We start from the raw sequence: 22,307 nt of genomic DNA on the forward strand, positions 1-22,307 counted from the left end.
GTCTCTGCACCTGGGCATATCAATCAGAGGCAAAAAGAGTCAAAGTTTTAATAAGGAAGAGAATTTTTACCAGATTTTTGAACATCTGGACCATTTGGTCAAGTGTTCTCGTCCTGGCCAGGGCTCTATTCATTTGTATTATACTGAAAGGAGTTATTCCCCTTTGCCGTTTACTTTTGATAATTAATCACTGTAAATAATGTACTTGAAAGCTTAATAGAATAAGAGAATTATGCAAGAATTTTTATTGTATAATACAAAAAGTACTTTCATAGTTTTAATGTTCAGGTAGACTTGTAAGTAATAGATAAATAAAAATGAGACAAAAATAACTTGTCTTTTTAAATGTTCATCAAAGACCAAGACAGGCCAGTGTAAGAGATTTCAACAAGGAATTAAAATAGTACAGAAGCACTGATTAGTTTGTTAATATACTGTATGGTGATAGTGATAAATGGGGAACAGAATAGAACCTAATTTACAAACTGTTAATGAATACTAGACTAATTATTTGTTGATCCTGATTACCCTATTTTTCTTGCTTTTGGGCAACATTAAACTTCACCTTTCAGTTCATTTTATACTCTATGCATCCTTTAAATTGTTGCATCATACTCAGGTGACCGTTAAGGCCCTTGGGCCTCTTGTTGCTGATACCCATCCCTACTGCACATGTAACAGCATCATTGGTAAAATATTCAAATCATTTTTACAAACAGTATGGCCCAGAGTTATACCTATAGATAGAGGAAGTATTTCTAATGGTTCTATTGATCTTAACACAAAAGTTTCCAGTTAACAAACTTGAGAAGCATTAAACTATGCTCACAAGATTGGAGAAGGTCATATTGTATTTCTAGAGTCTGTTGATGTCCATATTAACCGTATATAACCATTACTTTTTGAAATCTAGAAGATTGAGACTTAATTTTGAAAGCTCATGGTCAAGATTTTAGGGTTTATTTTCATACCTAGATTTTAATTAAGGGTTAAATTCCAAACTTGCATCCTTGGTTACCACTAGGGAAATTCACAAACAAATCTTGGTTTTTCTAGTAGGATGGAAGCATGGGTGTTTTATTTTGGGAAAAGAAATTGAAAATTTTTGGCCCTTTTTAATGATGAAATCAAATGATTGCTTTTTCTCTCAGTAAGTGCATACTAATAAGAAGATTGCAAAATGATATTTGTATAAATTTAAATTTTTTGAAATGAGTAATTTTATTTATGTGTGAATAATGGGAGTCAAAAATGATCAACACATGAAAATATTATTACATACAATTTGGTATTTTACTTCAAAAAAAGTATTGAGAGAGGACATGACTTATGCATGAATTTCATGTTTTTTGCATGGGAAAAAGTTGGTACAAAAATTTGATGAGTTTTATTTCCACAAATTGTTTCAAGAGTTGGTCAATTTTTATGTTAGAGAGAGAGAAAAGTGAGTGAATAAACGAGAGAGAGAGAGAATTCCTAATTTGAATTTTGAAATTCAACAAATACTGTAAGCATACATAAATTAGCACTCTCAAAATTTAGCGCAGTCTCCTTCTTTCTCTTCAACTTGTTAGTGCAATCAAATCAGCACACTTGATTCTTGCAAAATGACATGAATTAATTAGTTTGAATCATGTATAATTAGTGTGTATATTTAAGTATTAGTGGACATGAAGCAGATCAGAAGGGGCTGAAATTTGATAACTGCTAAAATAAGAACATTTACAGTAATAACTCATTTATGAACTGACAATCAGTGAATTATGAAGATACCAGTACTGTTGGCAGATAATTATTATTTTTTGAGTTTTTTTGTCAGACACCTGACTATTTTGTACTGTTATTTTAGGGTACTCCGAGAGAAATTCTGCCAAGACCAGAAGAGAATAGTGTTATGGAGTCTGTGGTTAGAGGTAGGTACATCTGTACAGTAAAATATTAGTCATAAAATGGAGAGATGTTACTTCCAGGAAGCAGGACTAATTAAAAATTTCCATATAAAGTAAACAGAGTTTAAGAGAAGTGGGTTACAATTACTGTTCAGTGTTAGCAATGTTACATTGAATTCATTTCCTCTGAAGTACAAATTAACAGAATGATAATTACAGCAGTTTTAAATTAGGAAGAGGACTGAAATTTAAGAGGCATTTTTGCCTGCTGTCAATCCTGTTTTGTTTGAAAATAAATATTGTTTAAATTAAATTAAATATGTTAAATTGCAATGTCAGGCAAGTTACTTGTCTTTAGAAATGATACAAATAACAATTATACAATAAGTATACAGAAACTGACAATGTATCTGCATATATTTTTCAATTAAATTCAAAACAAATTTGATGAAGCACCCTATTGAATTGTATAAAACTGATGCATGAGTACTCTGAGTTCTTTGATTATGCCATCTTAATTGTAATGGCATTTCATCTGGTTGGACTGTAAACGAATTTAAATTTTGTTTTGTATTCATTGTTTACGTCAAGTCTGTCAGACAGTTAGTGAAAAGGAAAACAGAATTCCTATTAAAAAACTAAGTCAATTTTAGATTCTTGTGGATATAGATTTGGAAGTAAATACAGAATTCTTGCAAGTAAAGTACTGGTTCTAAAAAATCCTATTCTTATATATATAAACACGGCATTATGAAAATGAAAGCCATAAAGTTAAAAAATTAAGAAGTTGTAAATTTGAGTTTTGAAGTTCCAAAAGGAATTTTTCTTTAATTCTGGTACAGATTCGGAAAAGTAAAAATAAAAAAATCTCTATTTCTTAGATTTCAGAAACCCTATAAGAAAATGATAGATTCTGGTGTTGGATAAAAACGTCTTTAAGAGTTCAGATCTATAAGAGGGTTCTGTAAAGTGTTTTTGTCATAAATAACTTAAGTAGCCAAATCAATTTTCTTGGTAATTTATAAGGGAACTTAACTAAGATTTCTTTTTGCTATGGAAACATGTATTTATGTTTTTGAATTGGCCAATTCATAATCAATTATTATTACAATCTGTTAGAAAACATTCTCTAATTATTAAAAAATGAACTATGGAAAATGATGTGAATAAGAGTTTTTTTACATTGAAATTTTGCTGTTTGTATATATTCCTGTTATGTCAGACAAAGATAATGAAACAATTAATACATATACTCCATTGACTTATGTAACAATGAATATACATAATCTTAACAATATTGACTTGTGTCCTCATTATTATACTAATGATGTATATTTACTTCATTATAATGGTAATATGAACCTCCATCCACAATGTTGAACATTACTTGGAGGAGTTCTATAGATTTTGCTAGGTTGTGCTGGAATCTCTCCATCTGCAGAAAACAAAGCAATTTGCATTCTTAAAACATGATAATTTTTTAAAATTTTGCAAATCACTGCAGCTAATTTCGGTGTAATAAGATTAAGTCGATGATGATCTAGATGTTATTGATGAGGATTCGTACAGTTCTGTGAAATGCTACACTGTGCGTTATAAATCTGGATCAATAACATGTTATAAGACAGCGATAGTGAGATAGATAGATTTGTGTGATGGCTAGTCTCGCACTGTCTTAGCTCGGGGATGTCCATGTAAGTAGAAATCTTTCATGTAAATCAGAATTAATTCTGGCAATTTATTTCTTAAATTGGAATCTGAAAAAAAAAATTAAGATTATATTAAAACCATGCACTTTTTGTTTTTGTTTATATAAATTAATTTTCGTGGCTTGTAAATTTTATTTGTTGATTTTTCTTCTAAAATTTTTGCTTTCATCTTACATCTCATCTGGCTTTTAAATATTTTTTGGGTAGTATTTTTTTTTGCTTTAAATAAAACAAATATTGCTCAAACTTCTGATTCAAAGCAAGTCTTTAACTGTGTACCAATTTTTGAACACTAAACAAGGATTTTTTTTTTTTTTTCGATTACATGAACTGTGCATGGCACTTTTTCATTTAATTGCTTCATTTAAATGCAAATGAAAGTAATTAGAAAAAACAGGGCAAATTATTTTTCAAGACATCCTAAAAGAAGGTTGTATGCCCAGAATACAGATTAAAATCATGTGACTAATTGTTTGTGAATTTTAAAGTGGTGAATATGAGATGAGAGAGATGGTATTGCAGAAAAACTGTTAAGATTTATAACAAAGACCTGTGGCTTCTTGTTCGTGATGCAGAAAAGAATATTTGCAAAAATAAAAATGTATGTGGCATCGGAATATCAGATGGACTGTTTTAGTATTGATTGCAAGCCATTTAAGTTTATTTTTAGAGCCAGAAATAAGTCTAACCATATAAAAGATAATAATCATTGGACATTTCTGATCTGAAGCCCTGACATCCTTTCATCTGGAATTATTAATAGTACTAAGGATTAAACCATTAATTTTTTTTTTAGAGAATGAAAATCAAATTATAAGTCACCAAGTTATAGAAATGCATGTAATTAATATTTATTACCCTGATTTTCTGAAGAGAATTACAAAGATCTTAGATAATCTTATGTAATAGAAACGCTGGGATATTACGTACCTTGCTATAAACCTAAAGCTTTAAAGTTACATCTTATTAATTAAGTCAGGTGATTTGTCGTGAACTATAACCAGGGGTCTCTTGCTGATACCTAATTTTTCTGAATTAGTATCATATTTTACCACTTTGTGAGAAACAGTGTATGAGAATTAGTAAGGTATGTTTTTATTTATTGATGAATATTGTACAAGTGCATGATGGCAAATTTTGGATGTAAATTTCTTAACTAACTTGAAAAAGAGGGTTTAGCTAATTGGTATAATAATTTTTCTAAAACTCTGAATTTTATGTTTTCATATGATCAGTGCATGCATCTGGAAATCTTGTTTCTTTAAGTACAAAGAAAAAATGTGTCCTAAATGTCTAAATATTTTGGATTTTTGTTAATTATGTTAAGGGTATTGAAATTTCATTTGTCTTTCTTTTTCTGCATTTGTTAAGATCATTCTCTGTGTTTAAATACACATTATTTTCATAGACTGTTTTTTTTTTGTTTGCTCTGTAAAGCACAAGATTTGGCACACCTAAGACAGACAATATTCATACAAAAAGTGCTTGCCTTTCAATCCAGTTAATGTGTGGTATAAAGTTGTCTGTCAAACGAGAACATGAACTTTGATGTTTTTCTGTCCAAGGGCTTCAATTCACGTATACTTTATTTATAGGAGGGAAAAACCCAAAATAGACTTGGCTTAATGTATCTTTGCCCAGGGTTGTGAAAATATCTGACTGTTATTTTTATATATGGATAGGTGTAGAAAGGCACTCCGTTGATATTTAAGAGAAAGTCTTAATGTAGAAATAAGCTTATTTTAAAGTGGTAAGTTGACATTATGTTCTTTTTTATTTTTTCTGGTGTGATGTACAGATATATTGAAGCATCGTATAAAACCCCGTTGTTTTTCTTTAAAGTGCATTATGTTTCTGCACACTAAAGCACTGAATTATTGTCTTAGTTTAAAATAAGTTTATTATTCTAGTAAAAATTATGACATTAACAGATTAATTCTTTAGAATTTGCATAAAACTTTAAAAGAAATAAATAAAAAGGCAAGAAAAAAAAAATTTCTCAAACAGGTTCATCTTTTTTTTTAATTGAATCAAGGAAATTAATTGAGATAAGATTTATCTCCCCTTTAAGAGGAACATTGCATGTTAGGGTATATTCTATGTAAAATTATGCAAAAAATAATCATAATTGTGGGGATTTCTTTTTTAATAATGAATGGTATTGATTGTGCAGATTTTCAGTGTAATGAAATAAAAATCTTAACATAAAGGCATATTGCACCAGAATGTTTTAAAAAGTTATTTCCCTAGGGAAATTGAGTATGGTAAATGGTTTATTTTCAGTTTCATAAAACTATATCTCTGAATCTTCATTGTAGAACATAGTTTTATTACAATAATTACCCAAACGTTTCGTAACTTTCATATATAAAGTGCACTGGAGATGTTAAAGATTTGAATTTTTATAACAATTAAGCAAAACAGTATGATAGGTTAAAGTGACCTAGAATTTTTGATAAATTTTATGCGAATTTTGATAAATTTTATGTGATATCTATTGGAATAAAGTAAATCTGAAATGCAAGTTATATTTAACTAATATATTTTTCACAGGTGCCACAATAAAAGGAAACATTGGTTCAAGTAGGTACATCTGCCCCCCTGCTGGTTTCTATCTCTAATTAGCTGTCATCTTCTCACCTTCTGTAGATTATATCCTCTCTTGTAGAGAAATATGAGTTTGTGTAAATTCAGTTTTACTCATGCAGTCTTATTTATACCCATTTCTTCTACATACTGTTACTTTCAGCATAAAGAAAATGAATATATTACCTAGAGTAATGAAGTACATTCTCTCCAAGAAAATACTCTTCTCCTGACCAGCTTTGCAATGACTGTGTTATAATTTTGATTCAACAATTCTTTCTTAATAATTCGTACAACTGCCAGGATGTAAGTGCTAAATCAGACTTGGAATATAAAGTTCTAGTTCTGCCCCCCCCCCCCCCCCACCACCACATGCATTTTCTAAAGTAATTATAGGGATTATCAGATAATATAGAGGATCATTAGGAGAATTAGAATCAGGTGTTGTTTTTTTTTCTTTAATATAAATTTATGCAGCTTATAATCTTTTTATCAATAGAATGTATTAATTATATCTACTGTATAATGTATGTAGAATTTGTGCAGATAAATTGTTAGTGTCAAAAAGTTTAAAGCCACTTCAGTTTCTCTCTATGTAACTGTTTTCCCCCTATCTTGCTTTGTTTTTTTTTTTAAACAAATCATTGCTGCTGTATCTACCACAGAGTAGTCTAACTACACTTTTAAAATTAAAGCACCATGACAGTCGTTGTTAAATAATAGATTAATTAACCAAATTCCTGCTTTCCATGAGTTTATCATTGACAGTGGGGTGATAAATGGGTATTCCATTGGAGGAGTAGAATCCTTTAGATGTATTTATAGACAGAGGAAATCCAATGCTTTACATCGAAGGTCTGGGATCATTCACCACCATTCATTAACCAATCGATGTCCCAGGCCAAGTTATGTTCCCTGATAATTTTGAATCGGCACTGATATTGATGCTGTTAACGTGTACTGTGTTATTAACAGAAGCCCTCCTTCAGGAAGTATAGATAAATTGCATTTTTAAGTTTTAGAAAATTGCTACAGAGCCGTATTATTAAGATTTCATTAACTGGATTGTTTACGCACCTTAAAATTGTTTGTTCCAGCTGCGTTACGCTTATTAAATATGTACTGAAAAAAGGTTTCAGACAAATTGTTGGATAAAATTTGGCTCAGCAGTGCCTGCGGTCCCAAAAAATACACAGCAGTCATGAATTCACTCAAAAACCATAATATGATGTAGCTTTTGTCTAGAAATGGAGACAGATGTATAAAAATTGTTGTTCATTTTTTGAAACTCATCAAGGCCCTTTCCTTGTCTAACAACTCGCGGCTTGAAACCTATAACAATTTAACTATCCCTAACTTCAGTGGTATATGTGTATGCCAGATGCAATCTTGAGCATGTGGCAAAGTGATTTTTAATGTAAATTGTTAGATAATTGTCTCTTTTTATTGTTTTTTATCTGCTGTGAAAACTTTCACAGCTTCTAAAGTTTGTTTCTGAGAGTTTGCTAAATTAAGTGTTCAGCCTATATCATGTGCACCAAAGAATAAGCTTTTCCTGAAAGGAATCACTGAGTGCGTGCTATAGAGCCGTCTCCCAAGGAATAGTATTAGTCTATAGCATGTCGTCAGCATCATAGCCGCACAAAGCTGGCAAAAAGATGTAAAGACTTATTGACGTTTTCTTGGATTATGTCTTTTTATTGAAAGATGACACATCGCTAGATGTTATGGTGAGTTAATACTATATTCATTTCTAATACATACCTTTAAAGAAATGATCGTAATTATTGCTTGTCAGATGTCTTTGGTGTATTAAATACCATGATTTCTGTGGAAAAAATGATGAATACAGGGTTATTATTATAATCCTTTTGGCATTTTCTTTTAAAACTATCTTTGTATAATATTTTTTTAAGGCCAGGAAATTTTTTTGACTGTATTGCACATTGGGTGGCAAGTTTAAAACCTGTTCCCCCAGGCTTGAAACGGAACAAAAATGAAAGAAAGCTTTCTTGGTACACATCAATGAAGTATATGGAGATAACGAACAGTATTCAAGCTCAAAAGTCCATTAAACAATACAAATTTTGGAGCAGAGCAAACACGGACCTCTGAAACATCAGAGGTGGGATCAAGTGCCATGGAGGAGTGAGCATCCCCTGTTGACAAATTAAAGTTGAGCTTCTTTAATCTGGATGCTTTTGTTCCCAAGCAAATCATCTGGATTAAAGGAGCATCTGGAATACAAAGGCAGACCTTTTAAAATTCGTAGATATTAACGTTAATTCTGCTCCCCAAAAATTTCAAATTCAACTTAATTGTTTTGTTGGCTAATTATGTGTAAAATTGAAGAGCATTTGTTGGTAGATTATCATATCACTATCAAGTCAGAACCCAGAAAATTAATTTCAACATTGGTACAATTATTACCCTGTAGTACAATTAATACCCTGTAGACAATTCTAGTAGCTTGTATAAAATGTGTGAATAAAATAAGAATTGCCTTGATAGACCAGTATTTTGATTTTCAAAATTGGGGTTCTAATAAGCTGCCCTGCCAAGCGCATGTGGGTGAATGGGGGGAGAAAAATCAAAAAAGTTACTTTGGCCAAAACTCTACAGGGATTATGTATAATTAGTTTAAAGCAAAATGATAAGTGTATATACATTTGAACTAACACCAGTATATCGAATGCAAAGGATATGTCAAAGAGAGTTTGAAGTCCCATCCACATATTCTTAAAGGGTTTTAATGGATACCCTCAATATCTCAAATTCTTGGATATCTCCAAGGTTTTTTGGTCCCATCAAGTTTGAAATAATGTGGTTTGACTGCACTTTATCTTTTCTGTTATTTCAGGATTTGCAATAAGTATAAATCAAAATGAAATTGATTAAAATCCTTTAAAAAATTAGTGTATATAAATACTTGATTTTAATTCTGTTATTATGCAGATTTGAAGCTAGCTAGAATAAAAAAGAAATGAATAAAAACCTTCCAAAAAAAAAGTAGACAGTCTATGCATAATAAATGGTTTCCATCCAAAAGTGCTGGTAGTATGACATTTCAGTACAGCTTTCATTGTTTTCTTTGGTTCCAGAAACATATTGCATCATTTCCTTATCTTCTTTATGTTTTTGTACAACACTATTTTGAGATCATGATTTGAAAAACTGTCCTGCATTGATAATGCTCAGCATGGGTCAGTTTGAAGCTACGTCTTTTCTAGCCTATAGATATGATTTTACCACTAGATAAGCAAATCCTGGCTTTTTTTTCTCTGTGAGCCAATTTACTGTAATCCTAGGCAATATAACTCCGGCCCTGAATGCTAAAGCACTACCAGAGATTTCATATTGTGCTGACATTCAGATAGTAAAACAGTGGTAGACATTTATTGAAAATATCTAGGTAGGGGAATGAAAAAATATTCGGAACTGATAGCGTGATAAACCTGGAAAGACGACGTCACAAGCTCATGTAGTATATCAGAGAAGATAACGATTTGATAATTTTGCCAGGAAGTGAAGAACAATTGCGGTATGTTTTACATCAAAGGGCACAGGTGCTGGCTATTTATGATCCGTGGCGTTTATTTATATATATTTAGTAGACACTGTGAGTAAACTGTATAGTGTTTCAAATACATACCCAGGATCAATAAATACCAGCTTAAGATTAGCCCCAAATAATGTGAATGTAAAAATTATTGTGGCTAATTTGAGTGATATGGGAGACAATTAAGTTACTACTGAGGATTTACAAGACTTTGTTGTTCAGTGAAATTTTTTGTTTGCTTACTGGACATTCAACAAGTGGACAAAAGGTTCCAAATTTATTGAGTAAGTGTCAATGAAACCAAACACACAGGTATATACAGGTTACAATTGACTTATTTGTTAGTTAAGAGTGCAAGTGAACTTTGTCTTGAGTTATGCAGATTTAACTGTAACAGTTACGTGTATTTGTCTGGTTTTACGCAGATTCTATAAATTTAGTTATAGAGGTCTTAATGTGGTCAGATTCACGACATGTATTATACATGTATAAGTTGATAATCTAGCTGTAATCTATAAGTGTATTGGATAACCTAGGTAATATCCTTTGTTATCGGAAAACTTGATTGATCCATTATAGAACATGATGTTTACTAGCTGGGATTGGAAAACTTTAACAGTGAGTTACAAGTCTTCATTTATTAATTATACTCATTCAATGTTCTTTAAGATATATATTATCTAAGCTGAGTTTTATATACATTTCTGACTTTAACATTTAAAAATCCATACAGTTCTTTCATTGAAGTTTTAGTACTGTCTTTTGAAGTGATTACATCATATATCATACATGATTACATCATTCTGTATTACACACACCTTATAATTCTGTGGTTTTATAATACGGGTTGATGTTAGTGTACATATAAAACAAGTCAAGGCCTGCAGTACTGCGGTGTTTCCTGAACTGATTGTGTAGGAAGTGTTTCTGTATGTTACAGCTTCTTATAAACATGTTCCGTGGTTTGTAACATAAATGTTCACATCCTTTGGTGGGATTAAATTATTAAGATTTGACAGGCCATTTGTTTATGTCAGAAGTCAAAGCAGTGTATCAGGTATGCCGAAATAATAACAAAGGGGTGATTTTGATTAAATAATTCTGTTAATTTGGTGTAGCAGGAGTAAAGTCTTATGTGCATGTGTAGCATAAAAGAGATTTTGTCTTTATCATTTTGTATTTTAATAGAAAGATTAAAAAACATCTTCTAGTATTTTAATAGCATTTAGCAGAATTTTTTTTTTGTTGGAAAGGGAGAGATAGTTGAAATTTAGAATATTAATAGGGAATAAAAGGAAAGGGTAATTTGGATAGAGAGAGAGATAGGGAGAGAGAGATGAAAGAAGCAAAAACATAGTGTAACAAAAATTGATGGATTCTTGAGAAATAATTTTTGAAGGAGGAAATGTAAAGAGAGAGAGAGAGGGGAAGACAGAGAGAGGGGAAGACAGAGAGAGGGGGAGACAGAGAGAGATATCTTCAACAGTAAATAAGAGTTATTAATAGAATTTCTTGTATCAATTATCAAACTTTTTTCATGCATGCATATATTTTCTCAGACTCTAGCTGATGTGGCATGTTTTTATTTATTTCCTTATTTTATTTCTAAAAAGAACAACTCTAACTATCATCATTACCAAATTTAGATGCAACAAAATCAATAATGATGCCATGAATGGATTATATCTGCTGCTTTAAATGAATCAGTCACTTTATTTCCAAACGTAGAGCATGCAATCAAAGTGGGAAGCCTAAAATAGGAGAAGTTTTGTCAGGTTTTTGTAACTGATAAAGAAAATAACCTCCAAGAATCCAATAGATGATAGAGATGCTCCTTCACTCTGATGTTTTCTCATGGGTCATGATGAGGTGCAACAAGCTATAAGGTCTAAGACATTGATTTTGGTTGTTTTGCTAGAGGATATGAAAAGGTCCGTGTAATCCTTTTTCTAAGGGATCTCAGATCTACCAATTTTTTCCCTTAATTAGTTTTTTTTCCTCAGTCACAATGGTAATAAGAAAATTATATCAAGTGACAATTTTAGTTGATCAGTTACATTTTGGTAATAATTTAATTCTTATGTTAGCATATTATTGTACTTCTATAAAGTAGGAGTCACATAGGATAGTATGAAATTACATGTACTTATCATTTTAAAATACTCAAACAGAATTTAGAGGTTGATCTCTATCTATGGGTCAATATTTGAGTTGATACAGCAAAATTTTGTGCTGTCTTATCAAATATATTCATAATGGATTTTGGTTCATTTTTAGCAAGCCCCGTCATCGATTAGCAGAATTAATTGAAAAATTTCCTGCCGAAATAATATTACATGTCTAGTAATGATGAATGAGCCGAAACCCGTCTGTCCGAATTAACAGTATCAGTTCCCAATACACTGATGTTGCTGTCGGGAAAACCCGTGATTTCTCAGGTCCATACAAAGTACCATTTCTATTCCACACAGATTATGTTCTTTGGACTAGTATAGCTAAAAATTACGGAGACTTGATTAAAGTATGGTGGTCTAAAGAGTTGATATTGCCGATCATTCAATTAACTATTCAATAGCTTCCTTTACATTTAATAAAATTAATAATTCATTTTATAGGCAATAAAAGTCTTAGATTTTTTTTAAGTGTGTGTCTAGGTTAAACAGGGCCCTATAAATATGCATTTACGAGTGATTTTTTTCATTTCGTTTACAAGCATGTTTAAATCTCCAGCTTTGGATTACCCTGGTTGCATTTGCGTCAGAGCGGTTCAGATTTATAATTTAATGTAGGGTCATTTTTTGCTTCATCGCTTTCATGTAAGTGACAATTTTCTTCATTTTGTAGAGTTAATTTGGTAAATATTCTTGGCTAATGGAAACATGGCTAATCATGTAGTCTCTTTCTTTGTCAATATTGAAGTTTGAAGAAGCAGATTTACTTTCATGACTCACTAAGAATAGCCTTCATTAATAGTATATATGTGGACAAGAGATTAAATTCCATGCATCTTGAAGGATCCAGCATTAATTGATTTTTTTTTCCTTCTGAAGGATTCTGGTAAAGATTTTTCATTTTTTCTCTTAATAATGGGATACTCGTCTTAGCTTGAAAGGAGAAAAATGCTATGGGCTATTTTCTTAATGACTTCATATGGATTTTTCATGAGTGTGTCTTTTGTAGTGTATATACAGACCTTTTGGGTATATGTGTGTGTTTATATGTATAGTTGTGCTGTTTAATTGCAGTTTATTAAATGTGGTCAGAAATTTGTTGGCTATATAAAGATTTACTATGTTTACATTTTATTCCTATTACCAGATTTAATTAAGCAAAAATAAAATAAGCTTGCGGAAAGTGTATTTGCTCCGTGTAATGACTTTCTAGATCGACTAGGAAACTTTAATTTCCTGAGGCCCTAGGAAAAGGTCTTTACTCTGGTGCAGACCTATCGGTTACCTGCTGAGGAAACTCGGATCAGAAATTAATTAATAAAAAAGTGAATGTGAAACCTTCAGAATCAGAATGCTGGTCTTTGATGTATGCAGAAGACCTGAAGAACATGGGGTTTTTAATTTCTTGTCTTTGTCTTCACTGTCTCTTAGTACAGAATCAATCTACAGCCAACTACAGTAAAACATGCTTATAGCAAACACCCTTATAATGAATTGATGCTTACAGTGAAGTGATTTTCATTCCCTGTGATTTTAAAATTTATTGTGAACTTATTGGATATAATGAATTACATTTAAAATGAGTCAAAATTGTCTTGTTTTACTGTATTGATTAAAAGTGCCTAAAATGTGTACATCATATTTTTTGCTAGCTAACATCCTCCCCTCCTCAAACAGATGAAGTTTGGCATTAAGAGGGGTACTGGTCCATCTGTCAGTCTAGTTTTTGTCTGTCCCTTAAGACATTTTTTGTTTGACAATTATCTCTGAAAGTATTCAATATATTTTCCTCAAACTTTGTAGAAATGTTATCTTTTCTTTAAATATATGCAGCACCTTGTATTTGCAGATTGATTTGTCAAAAAGAGTTTTAGGTTTTTAGGTTTCATTTACATTACTTCATTGACAACATTTTTGTCTAGGACACCACTTTAGAAATTTGAAGCTCATACTTTGTTCAAAAGTTGCTTGTGACCAGAAATATGTGTATTGACCTAGCTAAACCAGTCATTTACCATCAAGAACAAGACAAAGGAGCTTTGGAATGTAAAATTCTAAGATGTAGAAGAAACACACAGCTTGCCCATAACCAGGAGCTCTTTTAAGATTTTAAGTATGCCAAGGCCATTTGAATAAGGTCAAGGTCATATGGCTCAGAATTTTAAATCTTGCTTGGGCTATGACTTTTTTAATGCTTGGATTATGGAAGCTTATATACTTTTATACTTGCAATATAAAAATAGGGGGTATTACACTATTATACATATTGGATTTTCATGACCAGAGATGAGGGGTTAGAACCATCAACAAATTCCTTTTCAAGAAGGTTGAGGCCACAAGGCTTTGCAGTAAATATAGGGGGATTACTCCATTAGGACAGTTCTAGTTTCTCTTTGGTTGTCTGTGAACGTAGGAGAGAAAATTAATATTGATTTCAATTCATGTAATTACAATGTAATTGATTTGTATAATTACAAATGTGTTTTTTGATTGATTTTCTAAAGTACATGTACTACTTTATGCACTAGTAAAATTGCTTGTCGAGACATTTTGGCCTTCTAGCTAAATGTAAAACCTAAATATAGTCATATCTCAATTAACTGAACTAATCTATTTAAAACTTTAAGAACAGCTGTACCTATTTTTCATTTATTATCTGAAAAAGAGAAAGAGAGACTGAGTTGTATGATTTAGGTTTTGCTTATAATTCATTGTCTGACAATTATAGGCAAAACCCTTCCGAACATATTTCAGCCATTATTATTTTACACTGATTAGTCAGTCGCTAATTGACAGCAGTAGAGTTGTAATTGACACTCGGTGTAAGAAATGGAGAGAGAAATGCAGCAATTTGCTGCTGAATTCGAATCCTTGCTGAGAACTCATATAGCTTACCCCTGAACACTTTACGCTGATAAGTTTGGAATATGATTTATAGTCTGTGTCACTATGTCTTTTTTTTCAGGTTAACATAGTTATGACCATGATAACAAATCATTTTCAATGTCTGTGTTTTTGTAAAAAATGTTGACAAAGAGCTATAAAAGTGGAAAGTGAGCTGCATATTTTCTCAGCTTTAGCAAGATATCGGTAAATGCTGAATTTGAATGCAGGAGTATTTCAAAACTTGTGAAAGAACAGCCCTGGATTTTTTTTTATGAAAATGAAAGCACCTTAAATGAAATCTAAACTGTAATAGGTTTTCTATAAGTTTTCTGATATACAGTAAGACTTGTCTAATCTGAATACCACTGGTTCCAAAGATTCCGAAATTTCGAGACAGTTAAACTAATAAAACTTAATGAAGAGGACTAAAAATTAACATTGTTGTAGTCAAGATTTCGGAATACACAACATCCTGATTAGACAAGTTTTACTGTAAATGACGTATCTCTAAAAATGTTATCGTTTAGAATTTCCTGTATTGGATTATATGCTTGTGAATGTGTACTAGGTAAAGTTTCTGCTCATATACTTGATTTATCAGGAATGTAAAGTTTTGGAATGGTTTAGTTTAGCAGATAGTAACACAGAAAAGGTAATATATGCAGATTTTAAGAACATTGGTGGCTTGTCTGATGTATAGAACTAAATTTTATGAGAGATTCAAATCTAAGGGACTTTATGAGGTGATAAAATTGCTTTGACCAAATCTGATTACACACATTTTGAATTTTATGTATTTTTTTTTAGAAGGAGGAAAACAAGTACAGATCTCAATGAAACTAAGCACAGGTCAGGAATCTGGAAACCCCCCAGACCAAACGAACCCACCCAGCAAAATGATGGACACCATGGATAAGACGTCAGCCAAAGAGAAGAAGGACAACTTTGAGATCGAGGTTGCTGACGAGCACGGCAAAGCAGGGCAGGTGGAGATTGATTCTCCCGAGGAGGAACTTCAAGAACGTACGTATATATCCTCATAACGGGTCCTCCACGACTCAGGCTTCTACTAGCATATTAATCAGGCTTGCTGTTAAATTTTTGTGTTTTAATCATGTTTTTTTTTTAAATATTTAATTTTTAACTTGTTATAACCAACTACATGTTAATTGTATTGTGTTTTTTGATATCATATACATGTTTTAATTAGGCATACAATCATCTGCATACTTGTAGGATCAATAGGGTGCAAAATACAGAGTAGGATAAGAATTTGGTACTTAATTTTCAGCTTTTTTTAAAATAAATCATTAGGGATCACATAATAAAGATGAATGATCTAATTTGGGGTTCGTACTAAAAAGAAAGCAAACAAAGGAATTTTATTTATTATTTTCTTTTAGGTTTTTCTAATGTTTCATGTTTTTTAAAACTTATATGATGGACTGTCAGTTTTGATGGATAGGAGAAGCTAAAATTAACCCAATGTAGTCGTAAAAATTTATCACCCATGAAACGGTTTCATGGTACAGAATGTTTCAAAAGAAGTTTTTATGCACTGTTGTTTGGATGTCAATCAGTGCTGCACTCCTCTGACTTCAGAGAATTTCTGAGAGATAGGGATAAAGTGAAAAATAAGATCTTGTACGTAATATAATTGTCCTTGTACCACTATCCCCTTGATCTTCTTTCAGGCAGAAGTCAGTGATAATGTGTTCTGTTCGAGATCATTGCTCCGTTATTGTTTTATTTCGACTCAAACTGACAAATTAAACATTTTTGACAGGCCATCTCAGTTTAGAAGATAGGGTGAATTATCTTGTGTATATTTCCTGATAAAAATGTAGGTAAGGCATTCACCTTTACTGCGAACAACAAATTTTTATTTCATTTGTAAGAGTGATATGAATCTTTAAAAGGCTATAGCTACCTTAATCGTCTTTTCTTGGATTGGATTTCTTTCTTCAATCAGAAAAAATATCAAAATTAAAAACTATAGGTACTTGTACTTATTTCAGCATTTGCAAGAGAATTAATATATCTATACCTGGCTGCAAAATCTAAACAATTAATTGGTAATAATTTTAATTGGGAAAATCGAATTGGTATCTAAAGGGTGTGGCTTTATTACGAGCTTAGTAAGTCAGGATAAAGTTAAACAAATAATAATTACACATCAAACAGATAGAGGTTAGGATTAACTTAAAATAATTCTGCATCAAAGATATCAACTTTTTTTTTTTTTATAAATGTTCTACATTTGTTACACAACATGATACCTCAGTAAATGTACCATTTTTTGCAAGATTGAAACACAAGACAATTAATACATTTTCCTGATCAATGGGTTAGGCCGTCAAGGGCGGAAAAATAGCAGCAGAGGAAATTAGTCTTCAAGAACTTAAGTAGACAGAAGTCGTGGAAACAGGCAGTAATGATATCTGCTGCTATTTCCAGAAAATGTCTATGCAACAAGGAAATGAGGAATTACAACTGCTTTCAATGTAAAAATAAAAATGCATACTGCACATTTTGCTGAAAAGATATTGCTGGAGAAAATTTTTTAGTGTGTTTGTAGCAGGTGCTCTAGGGATATTGGTACCTAGTATACATATACATGTAGGTAATTGCAGAAAATTGTCTTTCATTGATTCATATGGCAGTATCTCTCTATATTCTCCGTAATTCCCTTACAAAAGGTTCTTGGTACTGAAGTTAATTGTCTGGGCTTGATGGTCATGTAGGGATAGAAGTCTGGTGAAATTTGATTCTATATATCCCAATCTCTCCTCTCTTTTAGCCACGCCCATTAAAGGCAATGTCCGTAAGACTTCAATAAGTGAGAAAGTGGAAAGGACGAGAATGTCTCAAGCCTACATAGAAACCATCAAGGTAATCAACAGTTCTCTCCCCTTACTTTTGTAGCCTCTAATTGTCTCCCCTTTTACTAACCAGTAAGCTCTCAGCAAAGCAGTAGCATGTTTTGTATAATAAAATTATGTTACCCTAAATGAAAAGCATGTTATGATAAACATTTGGTTAAAACTTTATAGAATTGATTTTTTTTTTTTTTTTTTTGCAAGTCCAGCATGACTGCTTTTGTTTTCTGCATGTAGATACTGTAAAAAAAAATTTTTAGCTACCAAAAGAGTACTCATAGTTCAGTATCTTGCATGTTAATGTTCTTTTTAGCTCACCTCGACGAAGTCGAGATGAGCTTATGCTATACCCCCGGCGTTGGCGTCGGCGTTAGCGTCGGCGTCCCGGTTAAAGTTTTTGGAGCAAGTCCCATTCCCAAGGTACTATAAGCCCTACCTGGACCAAACTTGCATGGATGATGCATCTAGAATGGACACTGCCACACTTGCTTCGGATGCTGGATCTGACCTAGATTTTCCAGATGAGTGACCAGGTTAAAGTTTTTGGAGCAGGTCCATTCCCAAGGAACTATACGCCCCACCTGAACCAAACTTGTATGGATGATGCATCTAGGGATGGACACTACCACACTTGCTTCGGATGCTGGATCTGACCTAGATTTTCCAGATGAGTGACCAGGTTAAAGTTTTTGGAGCAGATCCATTCCCAAGTAACTATAAGCCCTACCTGGACCAAACTTGCATGGATGATGCATCTAGGGATGTACACTACCACACTTGCTTCGGATGCTGGATCTGACCTAGATTTTCCAGATGAGTGACCAGGTTAAAGTTTTTGGAGCAGGTCCATTCCCAAGTAACTATATGCCCTACCTGAACCAAACTTGCATGGATGATGCATCTAGGGATGAACACTACACACTTGCTTCGGATGCTGGATCTGACCTAGATTTTCCAGATGAGTGACCAGGTTAAAGTTTTTGGAGCAGGTCCATTCCCAAGTAACTATAAGCCCTACCTGGACCAAACTTGCATGGATGATGCATCTAGGGATGGACACTACCACACTTGCTTTGGATGCTGAATCTAATCTAGATTTTCCAGATGAGTGACCAGGTTAAAGTTTTTGGAGCAGGTCTATTCCCAAGTAACTATAGGCCCTACCTGAACCAAACTTGTATGGATGATGCATCTAGGGATGGACACTACCACACTTGCTTCGGATGCTGGATCTGACCTAGATTTTTCCAGATGAGTGACCAGGTTAAAGTTTTTGGAGCAGGTCCATTCCCAAGTAACTATAAGCCCTACCTGGACCAAACTTGCATGGATGATTCATCTAGGGATGGACACTACCACACTTGCTTCAGATGCTGAATCTAACCTAGATTTTCCAGATGAGTGACCAGGTTAAAGTTTTTGGAGCAGGTCCATTCCCAAGTAACTATAGGCCCTACCTGAACCAAACTTGCATGGATGATGCATCTAGGGATGAACACTACCACACTTGCTTCGGATGCTGAATCTGACCTAGATTTTCCAGATGAGTGACCAGGTTAAAGTTTTTGGAGCAGGTCCATTCCCAAGTAACTATAAGCCCTACCTGAACCAAACTTGCATGGATGATGCATATAGGGATGGACACTACCACACTTGCTTCGGATGCTGGATCTGACCTAGATTTTCCAGATGAGTGACCAGGTTAAAGTTTTTGGAGCAGGTCCATTCCCAAGTAACTATACGCCCTACCTGGACCAAACTTGCATGGATGATGCATCTAGGGATGAACACTACACACTTGCTTCGGATGCTGAATCTGACCTAGATTTTCCAGATGAGTGACCAGGTTAAAGTTTTTTGAGCAGGTCTATTTCCAAGTAATTATAAGTCCTTCTTAAACCAAACTTGTATAGATATTGGTCTTGGGATGTACACTAACTAGAAAAAATATGATGTGAGATTTGCCTTACTTATAGATAACCTTCGTCGAGGTGAGCTTCGTAATCTTTGATTACCTATGTTTTTTTTTTGTATCTGCTTCCCTTTATTAGAAGTCAATGCTTCATTTCTTCTACTTTTATCTCTTTTTTTTTCATTTACGTCATTGCTAACATTATTGCCTTATAGGTAAACGGATCATCAACTCAATAATAAGAAATAGTTTGTACAGGCAAAACATATCGAATGGCTACAGTAGACAGACGTCATGTTACATAATTGTCTCCTTAGAAATAAACACACTTAGGTTTCAATGGATGGATTTGCCTGGATTTACAATTGTGTACCTTTAATAAATTGTACTGATTGGAGGAAAAGCCCTGTTACATACTTAAAATCTGCCAAAAATTCCTTCTGTGGACAAACTTGTCTACTTAACAACTGAATGTTGTATATAGTTTAGACATTATTACAAGCATTTCTAAATTTACTATTAAGCATTAATTTTAATCTTTGGTGAAATGGCATTCTACCCTCCGTTTGTTAGTAAACAAATTTATAACAACAGCCTTGAACATGGTTTAATATTGAGTATGGGTGGACTATTAATCCACAAATCAGCTTTGTGAAATCCTCACTCTAAAAAGGGCAATTGAACTGGTCAAATAAAATTTTTACAAATATGAAAGGAATGGATGTCCATGCCTTTTTTTTTTTGTCTTTATCAAATTAGAAATACTGGTATGTTTTGGAAATAAAATTTAGATTCCATATACCTTTGACCAAAGTTAATTCATTTCCCCTGGGTAAAAGATTGGTGTCAAGGTTAGGGCTTGTGAAAATACAAAAACCAATTTTCATTGTTTCCAGAAATTTTGAAAAACTATCACTATTCCCCCACCTTCTGTATATAAGGCTGTTAAGGTCACTAACATTGTTCACAGATTTTAATCAAATCTCATTGATGATATCCTGAAAAAGATAGAAATAAAAGAAAAATATTTTCTATGCTGAGACCCTGACTGTCATTTAAATGAAGTCAAGGTCATCAGATATGAAAGTATGAGGTTTTTTGTCTGCGACAATTGTGAAATGTTTCCAAAACAGATTTCGGTGCCCATTGCCACATTGTGCAATTCTTCTTACTCAAGGTCTCTTTAATTGTAGAAAAGCATGAATATGATCACATTAGGCCATGAGATTGATACCATAAACTACAATTTATCAAAGCAGTCACTTATCTGTGAGTCAGTATTTCTTAAAATTGATGCAGCATATACATGTATTACTGAAGTGACTGGCATTTAACAGGTCGAGACCACTAGATTTTCTGACGTCAGCATAAATTTGCATGTAAATTAGCTATCTGTTTACTTTACTGATTGTTGAATGAGTCGCAGTGCATTATGGGCTACTACAAGTATCAATACGAACTCAGTTGTGTTGAAAATGAAGAACAACTTGAATTGTTCCTTGGAAACTTATTTTCAACTCTTTTTTGATATTCATGAAAGAAATATTGAAAATGATGTATAAGTTTCCATTTCTATGCTCACTTTTACAAAATTTGCAATATGAAGCCTATATATATATATATATCAACTTGTAATAAATCGGCGTAAACCATTGTTCAAAGAGACATGGGAGCTATTGTGTCGATAAAGCATTGAGTGTGTTTTTTCACGTGATACACATGATCATAGTTTTAGACAGCAGTACAAGGTGCGCAATTATTATTTAACTCCTCAATATCATCAAAATGTTTTTATGCACACGCAAACGTCAACGCGTTTGTACGGTATTTGAAGCAACTATTAACCATCTAAAACAATTCAGATATCAAATGTGAGCATGGAACAGTGTCTTTGGCATATAATCTTTCAATTTTAGCATTATAAAGTTAAAAAGAAGCTGTACGGTTTTTCCGGTGACCAACTAAATATTATGCAGTAAACCACAAAAAACCACGTCACTATTGAATCATAAACACGTAGTAGACTGTCATGCTTTTTGACTCGTTCAATTGATTGGAGAATGGGTTTGACGAAAACATTGTCACGTGTTGAAAAGTGCCTTCCATAAAAGGTAGTGTACCCGACCTGTTTAAGGCCCAAATGCCTCTTGTTTGCCTTATTTTAAACTCTCCTGGTAGAGATGTCACATGCATCATGTCAAAACATGGTTGAAGCTAAATAGTTCCTTATTTCTCCCATTGGATTCAGGCATTTCCATAGGAAACAGGAGCTTATGTTTTTTTGAGATGAAACTCAGCATGTTGCCTTTCGGATTGTACCAGATTTATGAACACAGGAGTCTTGTTGATTTTTTGGTTTGTTGTATTTAAGGAGGGATGGTTATAGACCCTTACTTGTGACTTTTAATTGCAAGCACCTGTTCAACTTTGATGATAAGAACTTGCTTGCCTTTCCAGATGACCATTTGTCTTTTGGTACCATTCTAAAATTTTTAGAAAGCATTGTTTGACAAGTTCTGAAAAGGAGTTTTTCGAGAAGTTTTGGTTTAAAAGAGGAGCATCTAATTTGTGTATTTTTAGTAATACATATTTTAATACTCAGGTGTGGAACATATTAATCTTATATATGAAGTCAGTAATTTAAAAGAATTTTTCAAAATGCAACTGAATAACAGATTTTTGAAACTCAGAACACAAGCTAGATAATACCAAAACA

At 32.7% G+C, this 22,307-nt stretch overlaps 2 protein-coding genes across 2 annotated transcripts in view; one reads left to right on the plus strand and one right to left on the minus strand.

Moving 5' to 3' along the window:
• LOC133201383 (CB1 cannabinoid receptor-interacting protein 1-like) overlaps positions 1-22,307 on the minus strand; it is a 195,580-nt gene that overhangs the window by 70,582 nt on the left and 102,691 nt on the right. The window lies entirely within an intron of this gene.
• LOC133201380 (uncharacterized) overlaps positions 1-22,307 on the plus strand; it is a 44,780-nt gene that overhangs the window by 16,950 nt on the left and 5,523 nt on the right. The window contains exons 10-12 of the mRNA XM_061337198.1: positions 1,850-1,913; positions 15,608-15,823; positions 17,601-17,692. Coding sequence (XP_061193182.1) covers positions 1,850-1,913; positions 15,608-15,823; positions 17,601-17,692 — 372 coding nt within the window. The remainder of the gene's footprint in view (positions 1-1,849; positions 1,914-15,607; positions 15,824-17,600; positions 17,693-22,307) is intronic.

The sequence above is a fragment of the Saccostrea echinata genome, unplaced genomic scaffold (assembly GCF_033153115.1).
Source record: "Saccostrea echinata isolate AGI-Se365-2 ecotype Australia unplaced genomic scaffold, CSIRO_AGI_Sech_v1 ptg000043l, whole genome shotgun sequence".
Lineage (NCBI taxonomy): Eukaryota > Metazoa > Mollusca > Bivalvia > Ostreida > Ostreidae > Saccostrea > Saccostrea echinata.